The 21,688-nt window shown below is 41.9% G+C and overlaps 1 protein-coding gene across 4 annotated transcripts in view; it reads right to left on the bottom strand.

Annotated features, from left to right (window-relative positions):
- NSD3 (nuclear receptor binding SET domain protein 3) overlaps positions 1-21,688 on the bottom strand; it is a 101,140-nt gene that overhangs the window by 15,582 nt on the left and 63,870 nt on the right. For 2 of the 4 annotated variants that reach the window (XM_061593530.1, XM_061593532.1), the window contains 5 exons: positions 9,001-9,150; positions 5,619-5,775; positions 3,298-3,500; positions 2,456-2,568; positions 1,089-1,358 (listed from right to left, as the gene is read on the bottom strand). In XM_061593530.1, the coding sequence (XP_061449514.1) occupies positions 1,089-1,358; positions 2,456-2,568; positions 3,298-3,500; positions 5,619-5,775; positions 9,001-9,150 (893 nt within the window). Of the gene's footprint in view, positions 1-1,088; positions 1,359-2,455; positions 2,569-3,297; positions 3,501-5,618; positions 5,776-9,000; positions 9,151-14,119; positions 14,887-21,688 lie in introns of those variants that run through there. The other 2 variants (XM_061593531.1, XM_061593533.1) reach the window with 2 other exon arrangements.

Raw genomic sequence — 21,688 nt, 5'->3', positions numbered from 1 at the left:
AACTCCCTCCCTAGGGAGGCACGAATGGCCTCCTCTGTGCAGTCCTTCTGCTGACAGTTAAAGACTTTTTTCTTCCGGCAGGCCTTTGGAACTGAAGGCTTTAAGGGTAGTGACTGAAGAGGATGCTGTATGTTATTGTTTTACTTGTATGCTCCCAAACTGGATTGCAGTATTTTAAGTGTATGGCTAATTGGTTTTAACATCTTAATAGTTTAATCCTGTTTTAATGCTGATTTTATATGTTTTATATGTTTATAGGTTCTTAATGATATGTACTTATTTTTATCTGGAAGCCGCCTTGAGTTCCAGTTTGGAAAAAGGGCGGGGTATAAATAAAGATGATGATGATGATGATGATAATAATAATAAAATCTAAGGTCACTGGGGCATCATAGCTGAGTAAGGATTTGAATGCAGATCTCCCTGGTTCGACCTACACTCTTTTTGCTATATACCATACACTAGTTATACTTCTATTCTCAGCCAGTCCCAGGTGACAAACAGCTTTACTCAACAATATTTTTCATTTTATTTATTATAGATATTTTTACCCCATTCTTCATCAAAACAAATTCCCGAGCAGTCAAAGTAGAAGAAAACAATTAAATTGATATAATGTCATCATGAAACAGAGGTAGCCAACATGATGCCCTTCAAATGCTGTTGGGCTGTAACTTCAATATTCCCTGGCTATTGGCCATGCTGGCTATGGCTGATGGGAGTCATAGTCCAGCAACATCAAGGAGTCACCATGTTGGCTACCCCTGTTCTAAAACAAAAATATGCAAGAACATTCTGTATTTTTTATGTTTACTTTGAAAAGTCATGTATGAAGATTACATGAGACATAGCATGAAGGATGATGTTGCCAACTGTTGCTTTTGCCATAATAATAAAATGTATTAATAGTTTGCATCCCTGAAAAAAGTGTGTATAACATTTTAAATCAATTGGACCAATAGGAATTAGTTTTCACCTATTCTGTCTCAAAGTTTATTTGCTTGGTGTTCAAGGCAAGGTAAAACAAAAAAGCAGTCATCTATTCAAACGCTTTACAATAGTTAAAATCATTCATCTTAAAAGGCTACCTTTTTAATGTTCCGTTTTGTCCTAAGACCCCAGCCGCGTTGGTCAGTTTTTATAATTTCTGCTTCTGGATAGAGTCTTTTGGTGAAGCACTGGTTTTGACAGCGCTCTCCTGCAGGGCAAACTTGGGGATGGCACTCATACTGCAGCATCCGATTCAGACATTCTGACTCCAGGCCACAAGGGTTTTCATCAGTTGGCTTACAGTTACACCGAGGGATTTCTGACAAGTCTGCAACTTGTATCTGAACTTTCCCTACTACTTTGTTGGACTGTGGAACAGAGAACAATGAAGATATGAAACCTAGATTTCTCACATCCATTTGCATAGGTTTGATTCATATATGCATGTATATCACTTGCTCTCTCTCATAATTTGATAAATTGGCATCTGAATGTCTCTTAGCTGAAAAGTACCATGTTTGATGTTATATGAAACCTATGGTTTTCATATGGCCACTTTGGGGGACAGACTATAGCTCAGTGGCTGAGTGCATACTTTCGTTTAGAAGGTTTCAGGTTCAATCCCTGGCATTTCCTGTTAAAAAAATTGGGTAGCAAGTGATAGTAAATCTCTCCCAGAGAGTTACCGTCAGTCACAATAGACAATACTGGGCTTGATGGACAAGTGGTCCAATCTGGTTAGCTTTCTGTCTCATTATGAAACCTCTTTTGCAAATATTTATTTATTTATTAAATTTATATACCACCCTGTAGCCAAAGCTCTCTGGGCGGTTTACAGCAATTAAGCAGTCATCACTTGATGTTGCTGTCATAGACAGATGAATGTACATGTAAAAACAGAGCTACTTTTTTTTAGAACAGCACAACTATTTATTTATTTATTTATTACATTTCTATCCCGCCTTTCTTTTTCATGATTGAAACCCAAGGCGGCTTACATATGGTTCCCAGGCAGTCTCCCATCCAGGCACTGACCCTGCTTAGCTTCAGCAGGGAGCTGGCCACATGTGCCTTCAGACCATAGCCTGGGAACTAGAGGATCATATGTAGAATAGAAAAAGAGGAAGCACAATGCCTTCCAATTTTAAAGCAGAGCCAGATACAGCAGATTTTTCCAAATAAGCAGGCTTAAAAATAAGGGCATTCTTCATTGAAAAAGCCTATTGGTTTCTTATTACACTGCCCTGCTTTCAGAAGCAACATCTACCCCAATTCCTAACTGTTCTCTCCTTCCAAATGTTGATTGTTCACCAATGACCCACCTGTCAAATTTGGCCCATGAGGCGTAGGGCAGATACAGATCTGGCCGGGGGGGGCATAGAAGGTTCCCCACCCTTGGTGTAAAGACTGGTGCAACATGTGCTTAATTCATCCAACACAAAGGAAAGACACAGAAGAGACTCACTTTAATATGTTTATAGGGAGGTGGTTTTCTTGAGTTCCTTTCAATTTCAAGTGCTTCTTTGCTTTCTCTTTGTGCTTTCAGCTCCTGGAAGCGTTTTGCTGCTTCTTCAAGTGCTGCGTGAAGGAGCCCAAAATGAAGGAAGGAGTTAGTGTTAGCAGCTAGTACAGTGGAAACGCTTCATAAATAGCTAAGCTTTGGATATCTATAACAAAATGGTTTTAAACAATGGCATAATATTTAGGGCTGTCACCCATTTAATGAAATCTTAGTTGATTAATTTTGTGAGTTTTAAAATCTATTATTACATTAAATTGATTAACTGCATAAAATTATATGAGTGAAAACTATAGTTTTAGAGGAGGGGCACAGCATACGTTTGGATTGTGTACACCATGCATACTTTCAGAGAAAAGGAGGAATACCTCTTAAGATGGTGCCAAGAAAAAATTCCCCCTCCCATACTTTAACATTTAAGCATTTTGTTTAAAAACCTAATCTGCTGCCCCATAATGAGGAGCAAAAAGTTGCTAACTCTAACCAGAATTTTTAAAATCCATTAATTGACTGATCAATCAACTAATGTTGCAGCATTAATTAGAATGTTTTGTCACTTTACCAAGCGTGCTGAGGGATTGCTACTTTCTAATTAAATGGCAAACAATTCCAGAACTGGTGTTACACAGAGTGAAGTATGGAAAATTAAAACAATTTAACCAGTTCTCAGTAGAATTAAAATGGAGTTTCACATGGGACACAATAAACCATTTCCATATAATTAGTGATGGAGACACAAAAATGTGAAACTTTTTTTCACGAAACCACTAAAAATTGTTTAATTTTACCTTTCTTGAAGGTCTTGTTAATATTAGTTTGCCCCTCGGCAAAGCTTTTGTCTCCTTCAACATAAGGGAATACTCTGCCCTGATGTACCCAATAGTAGTCATGTGAACCAAAGAAAAATACTGGGAAGTCCCCGATATCATGTTTGAGGCCCTGAATGTTGAGAGGAACAGACCTGGGATTGCAGATCTCAGCTGGCCACCACCTAGAAATAATGAGGAGTGGGAGAGAAAGAAGGGCAAGGGGGAATTTAAGATAGAGGTTTGTGAAATAAAAAGCAGATTGTCTAGCTCAGCAGTTCTCAACCTTTTTTCCCCATGGACCACTTGAAAATCACATATTGATTTTTCTGCCTGTTGCAGCAATTGCAATGTGCTGAGTTAGATGCTGTATAGTTTTTAATTGTATTTTATTGCTTATATTTTATTGTATTACAGTGTAAATTCTATGGAATGCAAATCGTAATACAATAAAATATAATACAAGAAACAAAAGAAGCAATAAAATACCATGAAAATTAACATGAATATTTAATGTGGACATGCCATGGATCACCTGGATGAAGCCTGCAGGCAGGCCACTGGTAGTCCACAGACCATAGTTTGGGAAGCTCTGATCTAGCTTATAGCAGTCAGACCCTCTCTGCACTAGTAAATGTTCTTGTGTAGGATTATTTCTTAGTAGCATTCCTTATACAAGTACACTCATCACTTGGAAGGTATCCAGTAGAGCTGCACAAGCTCCATTCATTTCAGCGGGCTTGTGCAGGAACCCTACACAAGCAGGCTTGAAGGGTGCTGCATTGCTATTGTCTAATTGTATTATTTTAAACTGAGTTTGAATTATTTTAACTGTATGTATGAATGGTTTTAATACTGTAAATAGTTTAATTCTATTTTAATCTAGACTTTTGTATGTTTTTAATTATATGTGTTCTTTAATCTGGAAGGCGCCGTGAGTTCCAGTTTTGGAAAAAGGATGGGGTAAAAATAATGATAATAAATAAATAAATAAAATATCTGTAAATATAATCTCTGTAAATATAACTATGATATAATCTCTGTAAATAAAAACAGAAGGCAATAATCCAAATTTGCAGGTGTCAAAAACATTGGTAGTCCACAAGAAATTTTACTAACCAATCTGCCTATTTATATTTACATAACTAGACCAGCAAATTATCACAAACTAGTAAAAAAAGAGGACTTATAAGGCAGACATTTTTATTAACCTTCAAAAGTATTCAAGATGTCAGCACATTTCAGGCCATGGCAGAATATTATTAATTAAGTGACTGTCTGGAGATCTGGAGTTTGCCATCATCAAGATATGGATGATATGTATTTCTCGCGCTTTTCCATCTCAGGGTTAGGGAGACTATGGAGATCCTGAGATCAGTAATGGACGGGATAGTATTTATATAATCCCCACTCACTTAAAATATCAAGCTGCTGGACAACATAAAATACCATAAAACCATAGAATATGGGCTAACAAATTGTAATTTAATCCTCACAAGACTGAAGTGCTCTCCTTCAGGAGAACTGTTGATCCATTGTCAAAGTCTGATTTGGATGGCGTAGCACTCCCCTTGAAGAATCAGATTTGTAGTGTTGAAATACTCCTAGATCCATCTTTACTCCTGGATTTCAAGCATTAGCCGTAGCCAAGAGTGCCACTGCCCAGCTAAGGCTAATGCACCAACTACACCCTTTGCAGGAGAAGATAGTCTGGCCACAGTTGTATGTGCTTTAGTTATATCACAACTGGATTTATTGTAATGTGCTCTATGTGGAGCTGCTTTGAAGAATGTTCAGACACTTCAGATGGTAGAAAATGCAGCAGCAAAAGTGCTGACTAGAACTATTACATGGAATATGTGTTGTTGCTATATCACCTTCACTGGCTACTGGTTAATTTTGAAGCATAATTCAGAGTCTTAAATGGCTTGGGACCAGGTGCATAAAGGGTCACCTCCTCTCATACAATTCTGTCCATCCACTGAGGTCAGCTGGGGAGAACCTTGCATGTTCCACCACCATCTGAAGTGTGAAAGAAACATGAATCACATTCAAATTCCTAGGCATCCATGAAGCTCTCTAAATCATCTTGGGCTAGGTCTTGGTCGCTGGATGTATCCTACCTCTCAAGGCTGTTGGGAAAATAAAATGGGGATATCCCACACCCAGAATGCTGCACTAAGTTTCTTGGTAAAATATAAGAATACAAATATGTAAAATATTTTTAATAAATTATGAACAACAACTGCAACACATTTACAGATGTGATAAGCAAAACTAATTTTTAGCTGATCTTAACTTGCCTGTAATTTCCAAGCTTGACCCAAACAATCTGCTTGTATCGTAGCTTCTTGCCAGCTTTACAGTCATTGCAGTTCCAGGAGCCATCTGGCATTTCTATGTTAAGACATTCCGGGTGGAAGGATGCAGGACATGATTCACAGCACAACAGTTTTCCACCTTTAAATAAACAACATTGCTCACTTTATAGTTAAAGGCATCACATGGGATACATGTTTAATCAACTCTCTTAAATGCAATATGCTCAGAATTACCATCTCATACAATACAAATGGCAAAAAAAAAAAAAGGATCAAGTCAAAGTTACAATGCTGGATTAAAACACACCTTCTGTTTGCACAGGACCAATCAAACAAAACTCCCAAGCCAAGTAATTTATGCCAATGGACATCCAATTTTGGGGTTACACAGTCAAACTGGTCAATCAGACCTACTTTTTAAGAAAGTGGTGTTTGAATATAAAAACTGTGTAGGAGTTTCCTTTTCTCATCTTAACAGATGCCAATATTTCAGATAAATGACTGGATGGAATCTGTTTTAAACCCAGCATTGCCATGACTGAATCCCTTAGCAATCAGTTAGTGCATAAAAGCAGCCTATAGGTTGATCAATCTTTTCCTGCTTCAAAAATAATGCAAGAGAGAAAGAAATTCCAATATCTTTCAATTGAAAATCTTTGCTGACTCTTCAGAATGATGGTTTCCTGCACTTATATGGTTTGTGCAGATGTAACATTTCCCATCTCTTATGAACACAACAGGCAACGGCAGTCATTTGTGCACTTCCCGCCACACACTATTTCCACTCCCTTCTTTTCACTTTTTGGAGTTAACCACACTGCAGCGTTATATCTGCACTAGTGTTAATTCTGACTATGGTAAGCTTCAAACCAGTGTTAAGAGTCCAGGAACATTACATCTGCACTAGGCACCTGTCTTTTGTAGTAGTTAAATATTTATACAAAAGGTTGGGGATATCTGAGGATGGGGAATGTTGGACGATTTTTGTTCAAATATGTTGTGGATAGCAAAGCAAGCACCTTAGCTATTTTATATATAACATTTTAGAGCATTGAACTCTTGCAAGGTGGGGTTCCAAATTTAAGAAACAGCATTAAACTGTTTTTGTGGCAGTGGGAGTTTAGAATCTAGAGAAATTTGGCTTTTTTTCCAAAAGGCTGTCAGAAAATCTTGTCCACCTATAGACTTTCAAAACTGTAATTGCACTGATTGTTGCAGAGCCCAAAAAAGTTTGTTAAAACAAAATCACTACTATATTTCCTCTGCTGTGAATGTAATAAAGCCTAAAAAGTTTTGATTTCCCTTTCATTCAAAAATCCCACAATTAATTCTTAAAGTGTAAACACCATTTCAGAGGAAATACAGCCCCAGTCATTGAAAAAATGCCCAAACATGGTAAAATGCCAAAAGATGTGAAAACCAAAGCAAACAAACCAACAAAATGCACACACACACACACACACACACACACACAAAATTTGTAATGCTAAGCAAGGAAACTGGCTTTTACAATGCATTAGTAAGATTTGCTGAAGCTAAGCATAAAGAGGGCTCAAAATAATTCTGAATGTCTTGGTAAGTGATTTGCTTTACGTAGATAGTAAGGGGAACCAGTTCTACACACGTTTTGAGAGTTTGAACATTCAAACAATGTAAGTAGCTTCCAAACTCCACAGACAAAAAACCTAGTTTGGAGAAGCTCCAAACGTGTACAGCTCACACGCAGTTGAGGGAGCAGGCCCCACAGGTGTCCTCATGTTAGACAACATGAGTTGTATCCAACTAAAGTTTGCTCAGAGTAGATCCATTGAAATTAATGGACCTAAGTTAGCCACATCTATTAATTTCAGCGGGTCTACTCCAAGTATAACTAGCACTGGATACAACCCAATGTTTTCATAGGATTTACATACACCAAGTGAAAGCAAAGGCAGGCACACCTGGTGGGTGGGACTCCTTCTGTGTGCAGAGGCTTTACACACAGAGAACCTGTCCAAACAAAGCTGTTGTCATATTCTTGTAAGCATCTAAACTGAAAGACAGAGTTGCCACCTGGCTGGTCTTTTGTCTTGACTGAGCTTCAAAATTAGGCAAATGGCAATTTTGAATTTGCAAACATTTAAATAAAGATTTGCATTGAGCCACAGTCAATTCCACACACATACACCCAGAAGTGGCTACCCTAGTGAGTTATCCAGTGGCATCAGGTAACCACATTTTAAAGCCTTTCTTCCTATCCACAACTGTCCCTTGTCTGTTATTTGAAAGACTAACTTTGCTTCTTCACATGTAGTTTCTTAGGATACCTCCATAAGAAGCATGGTTCCAGGGAGAGGTGGAAGGGGAGGGGGGGGAAATCAGCCATGTAGAATATGCCCCTTCTGTAATATCATATTCATGAAAACCGGTAAGAGCGGCTAAGAATATAAGAGCCTTGCTGGATTAGATCCAAGGCCCAGGTAGTCCATCATTCTGTTCTCATGTGGCTAATCAGATGTCTATGGGAAGCCTGCAAGCAGGGCATCCGTGCAGTAGTTCTTCTACTTGTGATCAGTAACAACTGGTGCTCAGAGGCATACTGCCTCTGATAATGGAGAAAATACATAATCGTCACGACTGATGGAAGATAAGGCTAACAATTACTATCAGTGGCTACAAGTGGTTGGAAAGAAACTCCCAGGGATTTAAATAGTTCACCAGCCAAAAGTCATCTGCCTGCCTACGGAAGTACTAGCATACCAAATAAAGAATTAGAAAGCCTTATTCTTCCTAGTGGAGGCTCAGTAAGTGGTGCTAAGGCCAATTTTCTTTGTACAGAAAGCAATCTAGGCAGGAATGCTATGGCATGGTTCAAATACATGGCAATCCCATACTACCAATAGCTTGAAAAAGGGCCACTGCAATCATACAAATCATGGTAGCCACATGTATAGCCCTCACCTGGAGTCACTCATTCACATACTTGGAACCTCCATGAAATCCCATTCTGGCTGCAAAACAGGTCTGAACCAGGCCGAAATGGGGGTTCAACTTCTTTAGTGTACGTAAAATATATTACATATGCAACACAAAGATACCACAGATTATGTTTAATAACTCAGGGAAGACCACTGGATTGGCTGACAAAGTGCAACTCAAAACTTGAGTGGAATTTAGCAATTATTTTAAGCCCTTTTGCAATATTTTTGCCAACATGAATGCACACTCACAATAAGCAATGAGTGAAGTTTATCAAGTGCAACAAGGAATTGCTGGATGAGCATATAGAGCTTGATTTATTTTATTTTTTAAAAGCAAATAAAAAGAAAGGAAAAGCAGGAAAGTGAAAGAAAATTAAAAAAGAGAAAGAAGCTCTTTTGGTTACCTTTCTCACATTTCTTTTTGGAAGCTGACGAAGAAGGAGGAATCATAGGTAATTTCATCAACTCAGCACGATTTGATTCATTCAGTAGGTAGTGGGACTTATTGGCATATGAACTGAACAGGGGGTCTGAATGATCCTGCACTATCAGCCCTATACGAAACAAACAGAAAGAAATGAGTTGCAATGAAACTACCCATGATTCCGTAAGGAGAAAAATAAAAAAAACCAAATTAAACACCTATTATGCATATTTTGCTTGTTTTAAGTATGAAAAGAAAAGTGATGCGATGAGGAAAAAGAAAAAGTGAGAGAGAAAAAAGGTTCTATGTCTACTGAGCGGTTGTTATGTTGAATAAGATAGCATCTATGGCTAAGTATAGAAGAGTAAAAATAAGATGCAGGTCCAAAATTGTCTTTCACCTGTGCTCTATTTTAACCTGCACGCTTGAGAAATCACACCTGTGACCTTTCCTGCAACCTTTCTACTCTAAAAACAGAAAGATGGCTAATTGTGAAACAGGCTATCAATCTCAGCAATAGGGCCTAGGGACTTAAAACTACATGCAAGCTGCTGTACGAGCTACAATAAAGTTAAGAATCATCTAGGGCGGGCTTGACAGAGGATTGTAATACCAATGGCTTAGTTACATCTTCTGATGTACAATGCAGCCCTGAAATCAATGCCCTGTTTAGCTGTTACTTGCAGGGAGCAGTTTCAGCCTGGTAAGACTGTTAGATTCTCAATGTGACTGAGGCCATACCATGTTTATTTGAACATGCCTTTCCCCAATTCATCACTGGAAAGAATAAACAGGAGGATTGTATGGTTGTGGCATCAGGAGAGATATCACAACCAAATAAATGCAGTACAATGGGGATCAAGCATTTCACACAACGTGGGAAATCATCATTAACAATTTACCATGAATGTGCAGATGGCTGTTTTGCTTCTCCTCTGGCACAAGCGGGAATAACAAGGCATGATCCCTATTACATCCAAACCAGGGGATCATGTTCTGACAAACCATAATTGGAAAGACAAGAACAAACCTTGGCTTCAGATTGTGGCTTGTTTGCAGTGAAACAAAACACGATCCCAGGCTGGACATAACACTAAGCAGGGATTACAATTTATTGTACCCGCTAGCGGAGAAAGTACAAGCAATCTGAACATTCATGGTAAATCGTTACTGATTACTTGATGTGAAAATGCAGCCATTATTTTCTTCCCATGGTGCACCCAAAACAATAAATCTAGGGAAAGTCTCAGCAGATTGAGATTTCTCTTGAGTAAGTTAACACTGGAGCAAAGCTTTAACACTGGAGCAAAGCTTCTCTTAATTTTTTATCAGTCTCTAGTGACTAAGGGAAGACTCCAAAATGCTAAAGAAATGTAAAACAATAAAATGACTTTTCCAAAATGATCCCTTCCACAGGATGTAAATCATGGTTCAACTTTTATTTTTTAACTGTCTCTTCCTCAACTAACAGTTCCTGGGTTTGACAGCTCTTTGCACAAAGGTCTGACAATTTCTCCTGACTTCCAGTTTCTACAAATCTTTCCTCCACTTCTTTACGCTTTCTTTCCTTCTTCCTCCTTGCAAAGATTAAAAGTGATATAGTCCAGTCCACACATACTATATGGAATCAGGGCACCTGAGAGCACCATCTTTAAAAAAAAGTATCCAACTATCTTTTACTCACAGTAGACCCACTGAAATGTATGGACCTCAGTGATTTATGACCATTAATTTCAGTGGGTCTACTGTGAGCATGACTAACACTATATACAGCCCAAAGATTCTAGCTGTTAAGATTATAAAATTTGTGAATATGTTAAATGTTGAACAGGAGGAGCTTGGGTGGAATCTGTACTGATCAGGCAGCAAGGCTTTTGGTTGTTTGAAGTCTATTCCTCTGATCATGTGGTTTGCCTCCCTTCCTACTCACCCCCATGGCCAACAGAATCCTTTTCTTCAAAGTACATAATGCAGTCTCCTAATTTTTACCAGTGTAATGGTTACATTAACAAAATGTAAATTCTTTGTGCACATTACACAGTACACATAAATAATGATAATGAGATGTCAATTAATATTGTTCTCAGGGACTCCAGTATTCACTAGAGCTGTTACCAACCAACTTAGGAGACAAATCTAGAGAAGGATAAGGAAAAATCACATATATTGGAAGAAACTGTACAAAGTTTTCTTCCCCACGTGAACAGATTATAAACCATGCAGCAAAATCAACACTGTGGTCATTAATTCACTTGTATGGGTTCATGTCATAGTTGTGCATATATGGGGAAGTTTGTGTATATGTTTGTGTGTGCAAGCGCACATCTGCACACGTGCATACATGTGCAAGAGAAATCACTAGTAAATACAGTTTTGAAGATCAGTTGTTCTTACAATAGATCCCATAGGGCTCTGGGCTAGGTATGTCCACTGGGTCAATGTTGTAATACATTACTCAAAAAGTAAGAAATAATCTCAATTGTTTAAAAAATTCACTGGGTTTAGAATGGCCACCTTTGCACATAATGCCAAGTCCAAAATCCTGGCTTAAAATGCTTGGTTATGCATGAGCGGTGTGCACCTGGAGGCAGACTTTTTCCTGCCACACTGTTCTTTGCTTCATGTGAGCAGCAAAACAAGTCAAGATTCAGCACTTAGCCACAGCTTCCTGTTATATATGAACCCAACCAACAATAATTAATGGCTTCAAAACAAGCCAAGATATTAAGCCACCTTTAAGCCACAGTTTCAGATCTTAACTATCATTTCTAGGTTCACAAGTAACAGGAAGCTACGGTTAAGTGCTGAATTCTGGATTGATTTGCTGCTAACACAAAGGAGGGGAAAAGCTACCAGAATGTTTGGCTTAGCATTATGTGGAAACACGGCCAACAAGAACTTTTGTCTCCAAACCACAAAAGTCATCATACATAATAACTAACAGAACACTTTAGGGAACTCAAATTTTAACACAAGAGCTAAGAATTTATCTAAAATTGGGACAAGTCTCCATCTGATACCGTCACATGGCTAGATGGCTTTTCTACACTATACCCACTTAAAGTTTTGGCCACAATGTACTGAAAGCTAATTTTCAATTTAAAAATTTCAATATAAAAAAAATAAGTCAATTAGAAAAATAATAGTTTGGAAACGCTTCTTGATTTGATGAGAACACATCAATCAATTTAATGGCAGTTTATTCTGTCTTGGTGGATCGCTTTTGTTACCCATCCTGAGCCTTTGGGATGGGATGAGCTATATGAAAAAAGTATTTATTTTAATAGAGGTTTATAATACCATCTAAACATGTCTACTCGGAGGTAAGTCCTCTTGACTTCAAGGTAAATGTATATTGGATTACAACCTTAATTACAGAACCCTCAAGAAATACATATCTGTGCAAATTAGATCAACAAGTAAACCTACAAGAAAATATTTTTCCTCCATACTATATTCACTAAAACGCAATATGAAAGAAACATAGAGCACTTACCGTGAAGGTTCCTTCTGGTTTGAAGTGAAAAGGCACATAATCATGGGGCAGACTCCTTCTACCACCCAGAAAGATAGAGAACATGTGACCAAACCTTTGCAGTTAAGCCTGGTCCTGTAGACTCCTACCCAGGTCTGTCCTGTGGCTAAGATTGAGGAAGAGTACGCTGAAGACTGTCAAGAGCTAGAGCCAAAGGAAGTGATGGAAAGGCAAGATCTTTGTCCCTTAAAACTCAGTGAAAGGACTAACACCAGCAGGAGACCTGAGTAGATGAACTGCCTATGGGTGTCTAATAAGTGCTAGAGAATGAGGCTTGGATGCCTCGTTCACTCCAAAAAAGAAGGAACGTTCATAGTAAGTGCCCAAAGTTCCTTTCTCAGTTTGGAGCAAAGAAGGCATCCAAAACTATAGCAACCCTGATCAGGGAGGGAACCAGAAGACCACCAGTAGTTGAGTGGAAGCAAAAATGTCCATCTTATTTATTTGTCCCAGGGCAGGTTACAACGAACTGAAAACACATTTTTAAAACACATAAAATTATTCCAAAATGGAATAGAGCAGTATAAATTCAGCGAAGAGGTGGATTACATACAAGAAAACACCTTAACTGTTTGATGAACGTGCAATATTTCCATGTAGCTGCCCTGCAAACCTCTGAGAGGAGCACTGCTTAAAAAAACAACAGCAGAGGTCTGATGCCTGCAAGTAGATAGATGGACCCTTTTTTCAGAGTCTAGTACTGCTCCTGGGCAGGCAGAGATGGATTTTCTGTTTGCTTATAATAACCCCATGCTCCTAAAGCGAAGCCAGCAATTTCTATAAGTCCTGATGTGCCCTGTCCTTGGATGAAGACCTGAAGAACAGGCCATCCAAGTAAGGATATACATGGACACCCTAGAAATGGAAGTATATCAATGATATCAGGAGCCTAGAGAAAAATACGGCTGAAAGGCATGGCTGCATATTGGTGATGTGTCTACTTGCTCACAAATCTCAGGAACTGCATGTACTGGGAGGATCTGGAGATGTGAAGGTGTGCCTCTGTAAGATCAACTGAGTCATCTTTGTGAAGTGGCTCCTTGATGGTGTTTAGCGATGCCATCCTGAGCCTGCAATAAATCATGAAATTATTTATGTATTTCAAGTCCAATATGGACCTCCACTACCTTCCCTTCTTCGGGTCAACAAAGAAGACTGACTAAACCCCAGATAGACTTTCCTCTGAGGGAACTGGCTCTGTGGTCCCTACATCTGATTCTGGTTGACATTATTACCTGCGTCACTTTTTACCTGAGGGTGGCAATGGCTGAAACTGGTCTTTTGTCCTGGATTGAAATTCTATGAGGAGGCATTCTCAGATTAGTTTAATATCCAATAATAAACATTCCTAGGTGAGGAAGAAGAAATTCAGCCTCCTTACTGGAGGAGGGTTGGCATCAGAACTGCTGGGGACTGGTCAGTTCAGGGGGCAGACCTTTGAGGTCTGCCAGAGAATTTCATTCACCAGATGGGCTTGTTTTTTCTATAATCCCTTGGGCAAATGGAGTAATAAGTAAACCTAGGTTGTTTCCCCCCTACGTCTTTTGAGATAAAGACATAGCCTTGCACTTGTCCTTTGTTTCTATAAAGGCTTCTTATGAGTACCCATTACCAAACAGGTGAACACCTTTAAAGGGTACTGATTCAAATGGAAGGTGGGGGGTGAAGCAAAGTGACCTCCTCCTACTGCAGTAGGAGCAGCAATAGCCCTTGCAGAAAACTGTACAGATATCCAGGGTGGCATCTGCAATGAATACCAAGACCTTGGTAAGACTTGTCAGCACTCTGTGGAGAAGTTCTATTACCCAAATCCTTGTTTTGAACATCTTCAAGCCAGAGAAGGACTCTCTGGCAAAAAAAACAAGTAGGAGTAGTGGCTCTTAATGGGACTTCTTGACTGCCACATTAGCTTTCTTTTTACTAGTCTCTTAAGGTACCATAATTATCATTGTGTAAGACAACACCTGACAACAAGGCTTCCCCCAGGGAATCTACTACTGGGATTTTTAGCTCTTCAATTGGCTGGGAAGGAAGAGTGTAGAACCTGTGAGCTATTTTAGTGGCCTTTTTGCTCTTTAACAAGTTAGCCCATTCCAATGTTACCATCTCAAAGTAGGAGGAGGAAAAGGGCACTTCTCTGGAAGTTTAATTAAATTCAGGAAATGGACCATTGGTCTCACCTGAAGGGTGATTTTCCTATGAGTACGGACATCACAGCGGGTATTAGCTCCACCTATCGTGCGAAGGCAAGAATGTCTTTGAAGTCAAGACTAGGGGTGTCAGGCCCCTCCCACTCTCCAGTTCATTCGCAGCGAGTCTAAGGAGAAATATCTAAAAATACAAGAACAATAGTACCATGCATAGTAACATGACTCCAACATAGCGGTATAACAGAACTAGAAGTCTTGACTTCACTCTTAAATTTAAATATAATAGCGTAACAGTAATATATAACACATTAGAAAATATATAGTCATCCTCCAACTGGGAGGGCCATGATGTCCGTACTCATAGGAAAATCACCCTTCAGGTGAGACCAATGGTCCATTTTCCCTATGAGTCCGGCCATCACAGCAGGATGCACCAGAGCAGCCCATACAGGGTGGGACCACATGCTAGTCCTGATTAAGAACATGTTGCAACACTCGTCTGCCAAAAGAAGCGTCAGCAGAGGCATAGCTATCAATTTTATAATGCCTTATAAACGAGTGTGGGGTAGACCAGACTGCAGCCCTACAAATATCGGCAACAGGAGCATTAGTGGCAAAAGCAGCCGAAGTGGCAGCTGACCTGGTAGAATGAGCCGTTATACTAGCTGGAACTGACAGCTTCAGAGACTCATAAGCTAAAGTGATACATGCCCTTAACCAACGGGATAAGGTAGAATTGGATACTTTATGTCCCATAGACCTTGGATGAAAGGATACAAACAGAGACTCCGTTCGTCGAATCTCTTGGGTCCTAGACAGGTAGGTCTTGAGAGCCCTCTGGACATCTAACGAATGCCAAGCCTTCTCGAGAGGATGGGTAGGATTCAGACAAAAGGAAGGCAAAACAATGTCCTGGTTGCAATGAAAAACCGAATCAACCTTGGGACGGAAGGAAGGATCAGTCTTCAACACAACCGAGTCCTTATGGAAGACGCAGAGGTGTCGAGCAGAAGACAATGCGCCCAACTCCGAAACACGTCTGGCAGATGTGATTGCGATCAGGAACAAGACCTTGAAGGACAGTATACGGAGGGGCACAGTCCTGCAGAACTTTCGGCAAACTCCATGAAGGAAACCGATGGACAACAGCCGGACAGCGTAGGGCGACCCCCCTCAAAAAAGTTTGATGAACGGATGTGAGGAAATAGGAGCTCCAGTAGAGGACACTGAGAGAATGGACGACATAGTAGACGCATGTCGGCGTAGAGTGTTGGGTCTAAGTCCCATCATGAAGCCGCTATGGAGATATTGCAGCACCTGTTGCATAGTGGCCTGGGAGGGATCGTGGTGGTGGAACTGGCACCACTTGGAGAAAGCCACCCAAGTATGTTGATAAATACGAGTGGTAGATGGTCTTCTCGAGGCCAAAATAATATCAATCACAGCGTCAGACAGGCCAGCTAACCTCAAGTGTCCCCGTTCAAATGCCACGCTGTTAGATTGAGCCAAGTAGGGTCCTGGTGCCATACTGGACCCTGGGATAGGAGGTCTGGCCTGACTGGAAGTGTCCAAGGCTCCATCATTGGCATTGCCAGAAGATCTGAGAACCACAGTCGGCGTGGCCAAAATGGTGCTATCAGAACCAGCTGTGCCCTCTCGGTTTGCGCCTTCCTCAAGGTTTTGGTTAACAATGGTATTGGAGGAAAGACGTACAAGAGACCGTCTGGCCACGGTATTGTCAGAGCATCTATTGCTTCCGCTGTTGAATCCAGGTATCGGGCAAAGTACCTGGGAAGTTGGCAATTGCGACTGGAGGCAAACAGGTCGATTGAGCATTCGCCGAACCGACTCTGAAGACGATGGAAAATGGCTGGGTGAAGTTTCCATTCCCCCAGAAAAACCTGTTGTCTGCTGAGCCAGTCTGCTGTCACATTCCAAATCCCTCTGAGATGTTCTCCTTTCAGGGCTTGTAGATGATGATCTGCCCAGACAAAGATGAGGGAGGCTAGGTCCTGCAGAGGACGAGACCTGGTGCCCCCGTCTGTTCAAATGTGATTTTACAGACGTGTTGTCCGTTCGAATGAGGACATGGTCCAAAGGGAACAGAGACTGAAAATGAAGTAGAGCTAAATGTACAGCCTTTAGCTCTAGCCAGTTGATGCTTTGAGTCTGCTCTGTGGTGGACCAAACCCCCTGAACGTACTGGGAGTTGCAGTGGGCTCCCCAGCCGATGAGACTGGCATCTGCGGTTACAACAGTTCTGTGTGGTTCTCTGAAAGGCGTGCCCTTGGAGAGGTGTTGGGACCTCGTCCACCAGCGGAATGATAGGCGCAGCGCAGGGGTCAAGTGAACTTTGCGATGGTTGGAGCTGGCAATGTCCTGTTGAAAGGGCAGTAGAATCCATTGAAGATGCCGAGTGTGGGCTCGAGCCCATGGCACAATATGGATTGTAGAAATGAACATTCTGAGCGCCCTGGCTAGAAGCATGACATCTGCTGATGTTTGTTGCATCAGGGACCTTGCAATGCTTGTGATGGCAGTGATGCGATCTGGAGCCAGGAATACCATTGCCTGCAGGGTGTCCAACATTGCCCCTAGATGTAGTAGGCGTTGAGTTGGTTGGAGATGGCTTTTGTCGAAGTTGACAAGCCAGCCGTAGGTCTCTGCCCTGGAAGCGTCGGTTCCAGGAGCCCCTGAATGAATTGGGGTCATAGGATCTGAAGTTGCGGCCTCGTCCTCCTGGCCGCGTTCCTCGAAAGGGCTGGTTAGTACGGAAGGAAGGAGATCGCCTGAAAGGCCTGTGGTCGATGTTCTGGACAGTGGCCAGAACCGGTTTGTGGGCGTCTTTGGGATCAACCAGCACTGCCTTTAGAGCTTCCTCGCCGAAGAGCAACGATCCGGAGTAAGGAGCCCTGGACAGATTCATTCTGGCCGCCCTGGACAGATTCATTCTGGCCGCTGAATCAGCTTGCCAGTGGCGAAGCCAGAGGGTCCGTCGAGCGACTATCTGAGCCGTCATGGCTCGTGCCCCCAATTGAGTGGTATCCAAGGTGGCATCGGCCACAAAAGCTGCTGTCTTACGCAACTTTACCAGTGACCTTCTGAGGGCGACAGGATCAGGGCTAGTGTCCTCTAGAAGATCATCTAGCCACATCATAGCTGCTCTGGAGAAAATGGAGGCTGAAGCGGAGGCACGCATGGAGAGGGCAGTGGCCTCGTGATTTTTGCGGAGGGCGAAGTCTATTCGTCGCTCAGTAGTGTCCTTTAGTTGGGATTCCCCTTCCCTGGGCAAGAGAGAATGTGAAACGAGGCGAGCGATTGGTTCATCTATGCCAGGGACGTCTAACTTGGTGGCAAAGTCTGGAGCTAGGGCGTAAAACCTGTCAGCCAGGTTCTTGAAGCGGCGAGAATGGAATGGGTGAGCCCATTCTTCAGAGGCCAATTTGGCAATCGGGTCCGGCACCGGAAGGTAATGTTCAGTAGGTGCAGGGGATTTGAGAACCTTGGCCCCTTTGATGGCTGGGGTGGAGGAAGTTGAAGGCGCAGTCTGGAGACCAAGGGTATTAACTACCCTGCGTGCCAGGGGCTGATAGTCTGAGGCATTAAACAAGCGATACGATGTATCCTCCTCATGATCTGAATATTCGCTCCAGTCATCTCCTTCAACGTGGTCAGTGAAGGATGATTCCTCCGCATACGAGGCTTCGTCAAAAACTCTGCCTCTGGCTACATCAAAGGGGTTAGGTGAACAGGAAGGATGAGCTTCATGACACGCACGTTGGTCCATGCTGAGTTGGGGTATGGCAGGAACTTGTGGTCGTGACTGCATTTGGGTGAAAAATGCCAGCATGGCTTGAAGTTTGAAGAGGAAATCAGGGGACGGCAGCAGCCCAGTTGTGGTAGATGTTTGTGCCTGAGTGGCTATTGGAGCAGATGTTTGGGACGGTAAAACGGAGGGAGGCTGGTTGGGCGAAGGCTAAGTGTGGAAGCCAGCAAAATCTTCCTCATCAGAGGAAGCAGCAGGGGAATGAAGTATGTCGCTTATGTGTGCCTGAGTTGCTGTGGTAGTGGTGGGGGTTGGCACAGAGGCATAGCGTGGCCGCTTTGGTTTGCTATGGCCTGAAAGATGTTTTGTCTTAGCCATTGCTTTAATATGCTTAGGCTTAGTCGCCTTAGAGTGTTGCGGCTGGGCTGTTTGTGACATGCCTGGCTGATCTGGTTTGCTATGGCTTGAAAGATGTTTTGTCTTAGCCATTGCTTTAACATGCTTAGGCTTAGTCGCCTCAGAGTGTTGCGGCTGGGCTGTTTGTGACATGCCTGGCTGATCTGGCATCATATTGGCTGCTTGCAACATGCCTGGCTGTTCTGCCATCTTATATTAACTTGGGTGCAGTACACGGCCACAGAGGGGGCAGGATGTAAAGACCCGAACTGGCACAGTGTACGACCACAGAGGGGGTAGAATACACTGGCAGATGGCTAAGTACACGGCCACAGAGGGGGCAGGATGCACTGTGGTATGAGCGTTAAAACAATATAGGCTGTGTAATATAGGCTGTATATTAGGCTTGGTACACGGCCACAGAGGGGGCAGGATGTACAAAATATAGTTCAGATTAGTGCTGTAGGCTGGATTTCAGGCGTGGTACACGGCCACAGAGGGGGCAGGATGTACTGAATATAATTCAGATTTATTAGAAGTCAGGCACTGATATTAAAGCTCCAGCCTTGATGATACTGAATATAATTCAGATTTAGTACAAGGCAGCCACTGATATAAAGCTCCAGCCTTGATAATACTGAATATAATTCAGATTTAGTACAAGTCAGCCACTGATATTAAAGTTCCAGCCTTGATAATACTGAATATAATTCAGATTTAGTACAAGTCAGGCACAGATATTAAAGCTCCAGCCTTGATAATACTGAATATAATACAGATTTAGTACAAGTCAGCCACTGATATTAAAGCTCCAGCCTTGATAATACTGAATATAATTCAGATTTAGTACAAGTCAGCTCCAGCCTTGATAATACTGAATATAGTTCAGATTTAGTACAAGTCAGCCACTGATATTAAAGCTCCAGCCTTGATAATACTGAATATAGTTCAGATTTAGTACAAGTCAGCCACTGATATTAAAGCTCCAGCCTTGATAATACTGAATATAATTCAGATTTAGTACAAGTCAGCCACTGATATTAAAGCTCCAGCCTTGATAATACTGAATATAATTCAGATTTAGTACAAGGCAGCCACTGATATTAAAGCTCCAGCCTTGCTGATACTGAATATAATTCAAATTTAGTACAAGTCAGCCACTGATATTAAAGCTCCAGCCTTGATAACAGTGAATATAATTCAAATTTATTACAAGTCAGCCACTGATATTAAAGCTCCAGCCTTGATGGTACTGAATATAATTCAAATTTAGTACAAGTCAGCCACTGTAAATTTGTGTGTAAGGAAGCCCTGTAAGTCTGTCTACAACACACATACAACACACATACAGATAACTTGCAGGGAAGGTATCCGTTGGTTAATAAAGGGTTAACAAAACAGGCGGGAAATTTGAATTCAACAAAAATGGCGCCCGGAAAAAAGAGCGGGAAAAAATGATCCGAAAATGGGGGAGGGGGAAGAAGCAATGGCGGCCGACTGGTAACGAACTGGGGGAAGGGCTGCCCAGCACAGTCTCGCAGGGGGAGGCACGGGGTCGATAGTTGCACTTGCGGCTCTAAAAAAACCCAAAAGGAGACTGCCGAGAGACGCCTGTGTCGGGAAAGGCAGCAGGAGGGAAGCCGCTGTCGCCGCCGAGTAAAGGGCTCTCCGCGGAGAAATTAAAGTCACGGAGAGAGAGGGAGAAAGAGAGGGCAGGAAGCCGCAGCCGCAAGCTCCCACCTGGAAGAGAACCGCAGCCGCGGTCTCTCCAAGAGCTCCTAAGAGCGCTGCTTGAGACAGCCCAGCAGAGGGAAAAAATAGAGCCGCGAGCTCCCAATGGATGCAACAGAGCCAGGGGGAAGCTCAAAAGCAGACAAAAACGAAGAGAACCGCAGCCGCGGTCTCTGAGGGAACACTCAAACAAGCCTCAAACAAGTAAGGGAAATAAGCTTAAATAAAAAGTGGACAGAAACGAAGAGAACCGCAGCCGCGGTCTCTGAGGGGACCCTCAAACAAGCCTCAAACAAGTAAGAGAGATAAGGTGAAATAAAGGCTCAAAAAATACAAGGCTTAAAATTGGCCAAGAAACGTAGAGAACCGCAGCCGCGGTCTCTGAGGGAACCCTCAAACTTAAATGGAAAGTTAAACACAAACAGGGAAAGGAAGGACTTCAAACAAATACGCGAAACTTAGCTAAAAGCTACTTGCTACGCTTAAGATCCAATCTTGTTCGTACGAAGGCAAGAATGAACTGGAGAGTGGGAGGGGCCTGACGCCCCTAGTCTTGACTTCAAAGACATTCTTGCCTTCGCACGATAGGTGGAGCTAATACCCGCTGTGATGGCCGGACTCATAGGGAAAATGCCAATGTACCTCTGGAACTTGTTTCAGATGGTTGAGAAGCCAAGGGTTGTTAACCTAGCAATGATGTGCTTGTTGCTAATAAAGGCAAAACATTGTAATTATGTATAAATCTGGTAGTGGATTACTCATCAGTTATGCTGCTTTGTGACTATTCACCTTTCCTTCTCCAAGCTATTCTAATGTTGGTAGTCCCTTTGCCTAGGCAAGAAAACTGAAGTGGAACCAGTTGTATCATTGCCTGTACTGGGAGCCCTGGGAGGCAACATTCTGCATGCACCTGAAGCCAGCAAACGTGAGTTCAAGTGAATTTTGGTCAGATTCCTATGACAAACGGTGAACAGGCATCTTGGATTGTTTAGCTGAGTGCTTTTGTCTGGCCTCCGGTTATCCCTCCTGTCTGGGGGCTGGTGGAGATACAAGACTCTGATCCTGCTAATTCCATTCTTTAGCATTTTTG

The sequence above is a fragment of the Rhineura floridana genome, chromosome 12 (genome assembly GCF_030035675.1).
Source record: "Rhineura floridana isolate rRhiFlo1 chromosome 12, rRhiFlo1.hap2, whole genome shotgun sequence".
Taxonomy (NCBI): domain Eukaryota; kingdom Metazoa; phylum Chordata; class Lepidosauria; order Squamata; family Rhineuridae; genus Rhineura; species Rhineura floridana.
The sequence above is the reverse complement of the archived record's forward strand: the minus strand, read 5'-3'. Positions and strand labels throughout refer to the sequence as shown.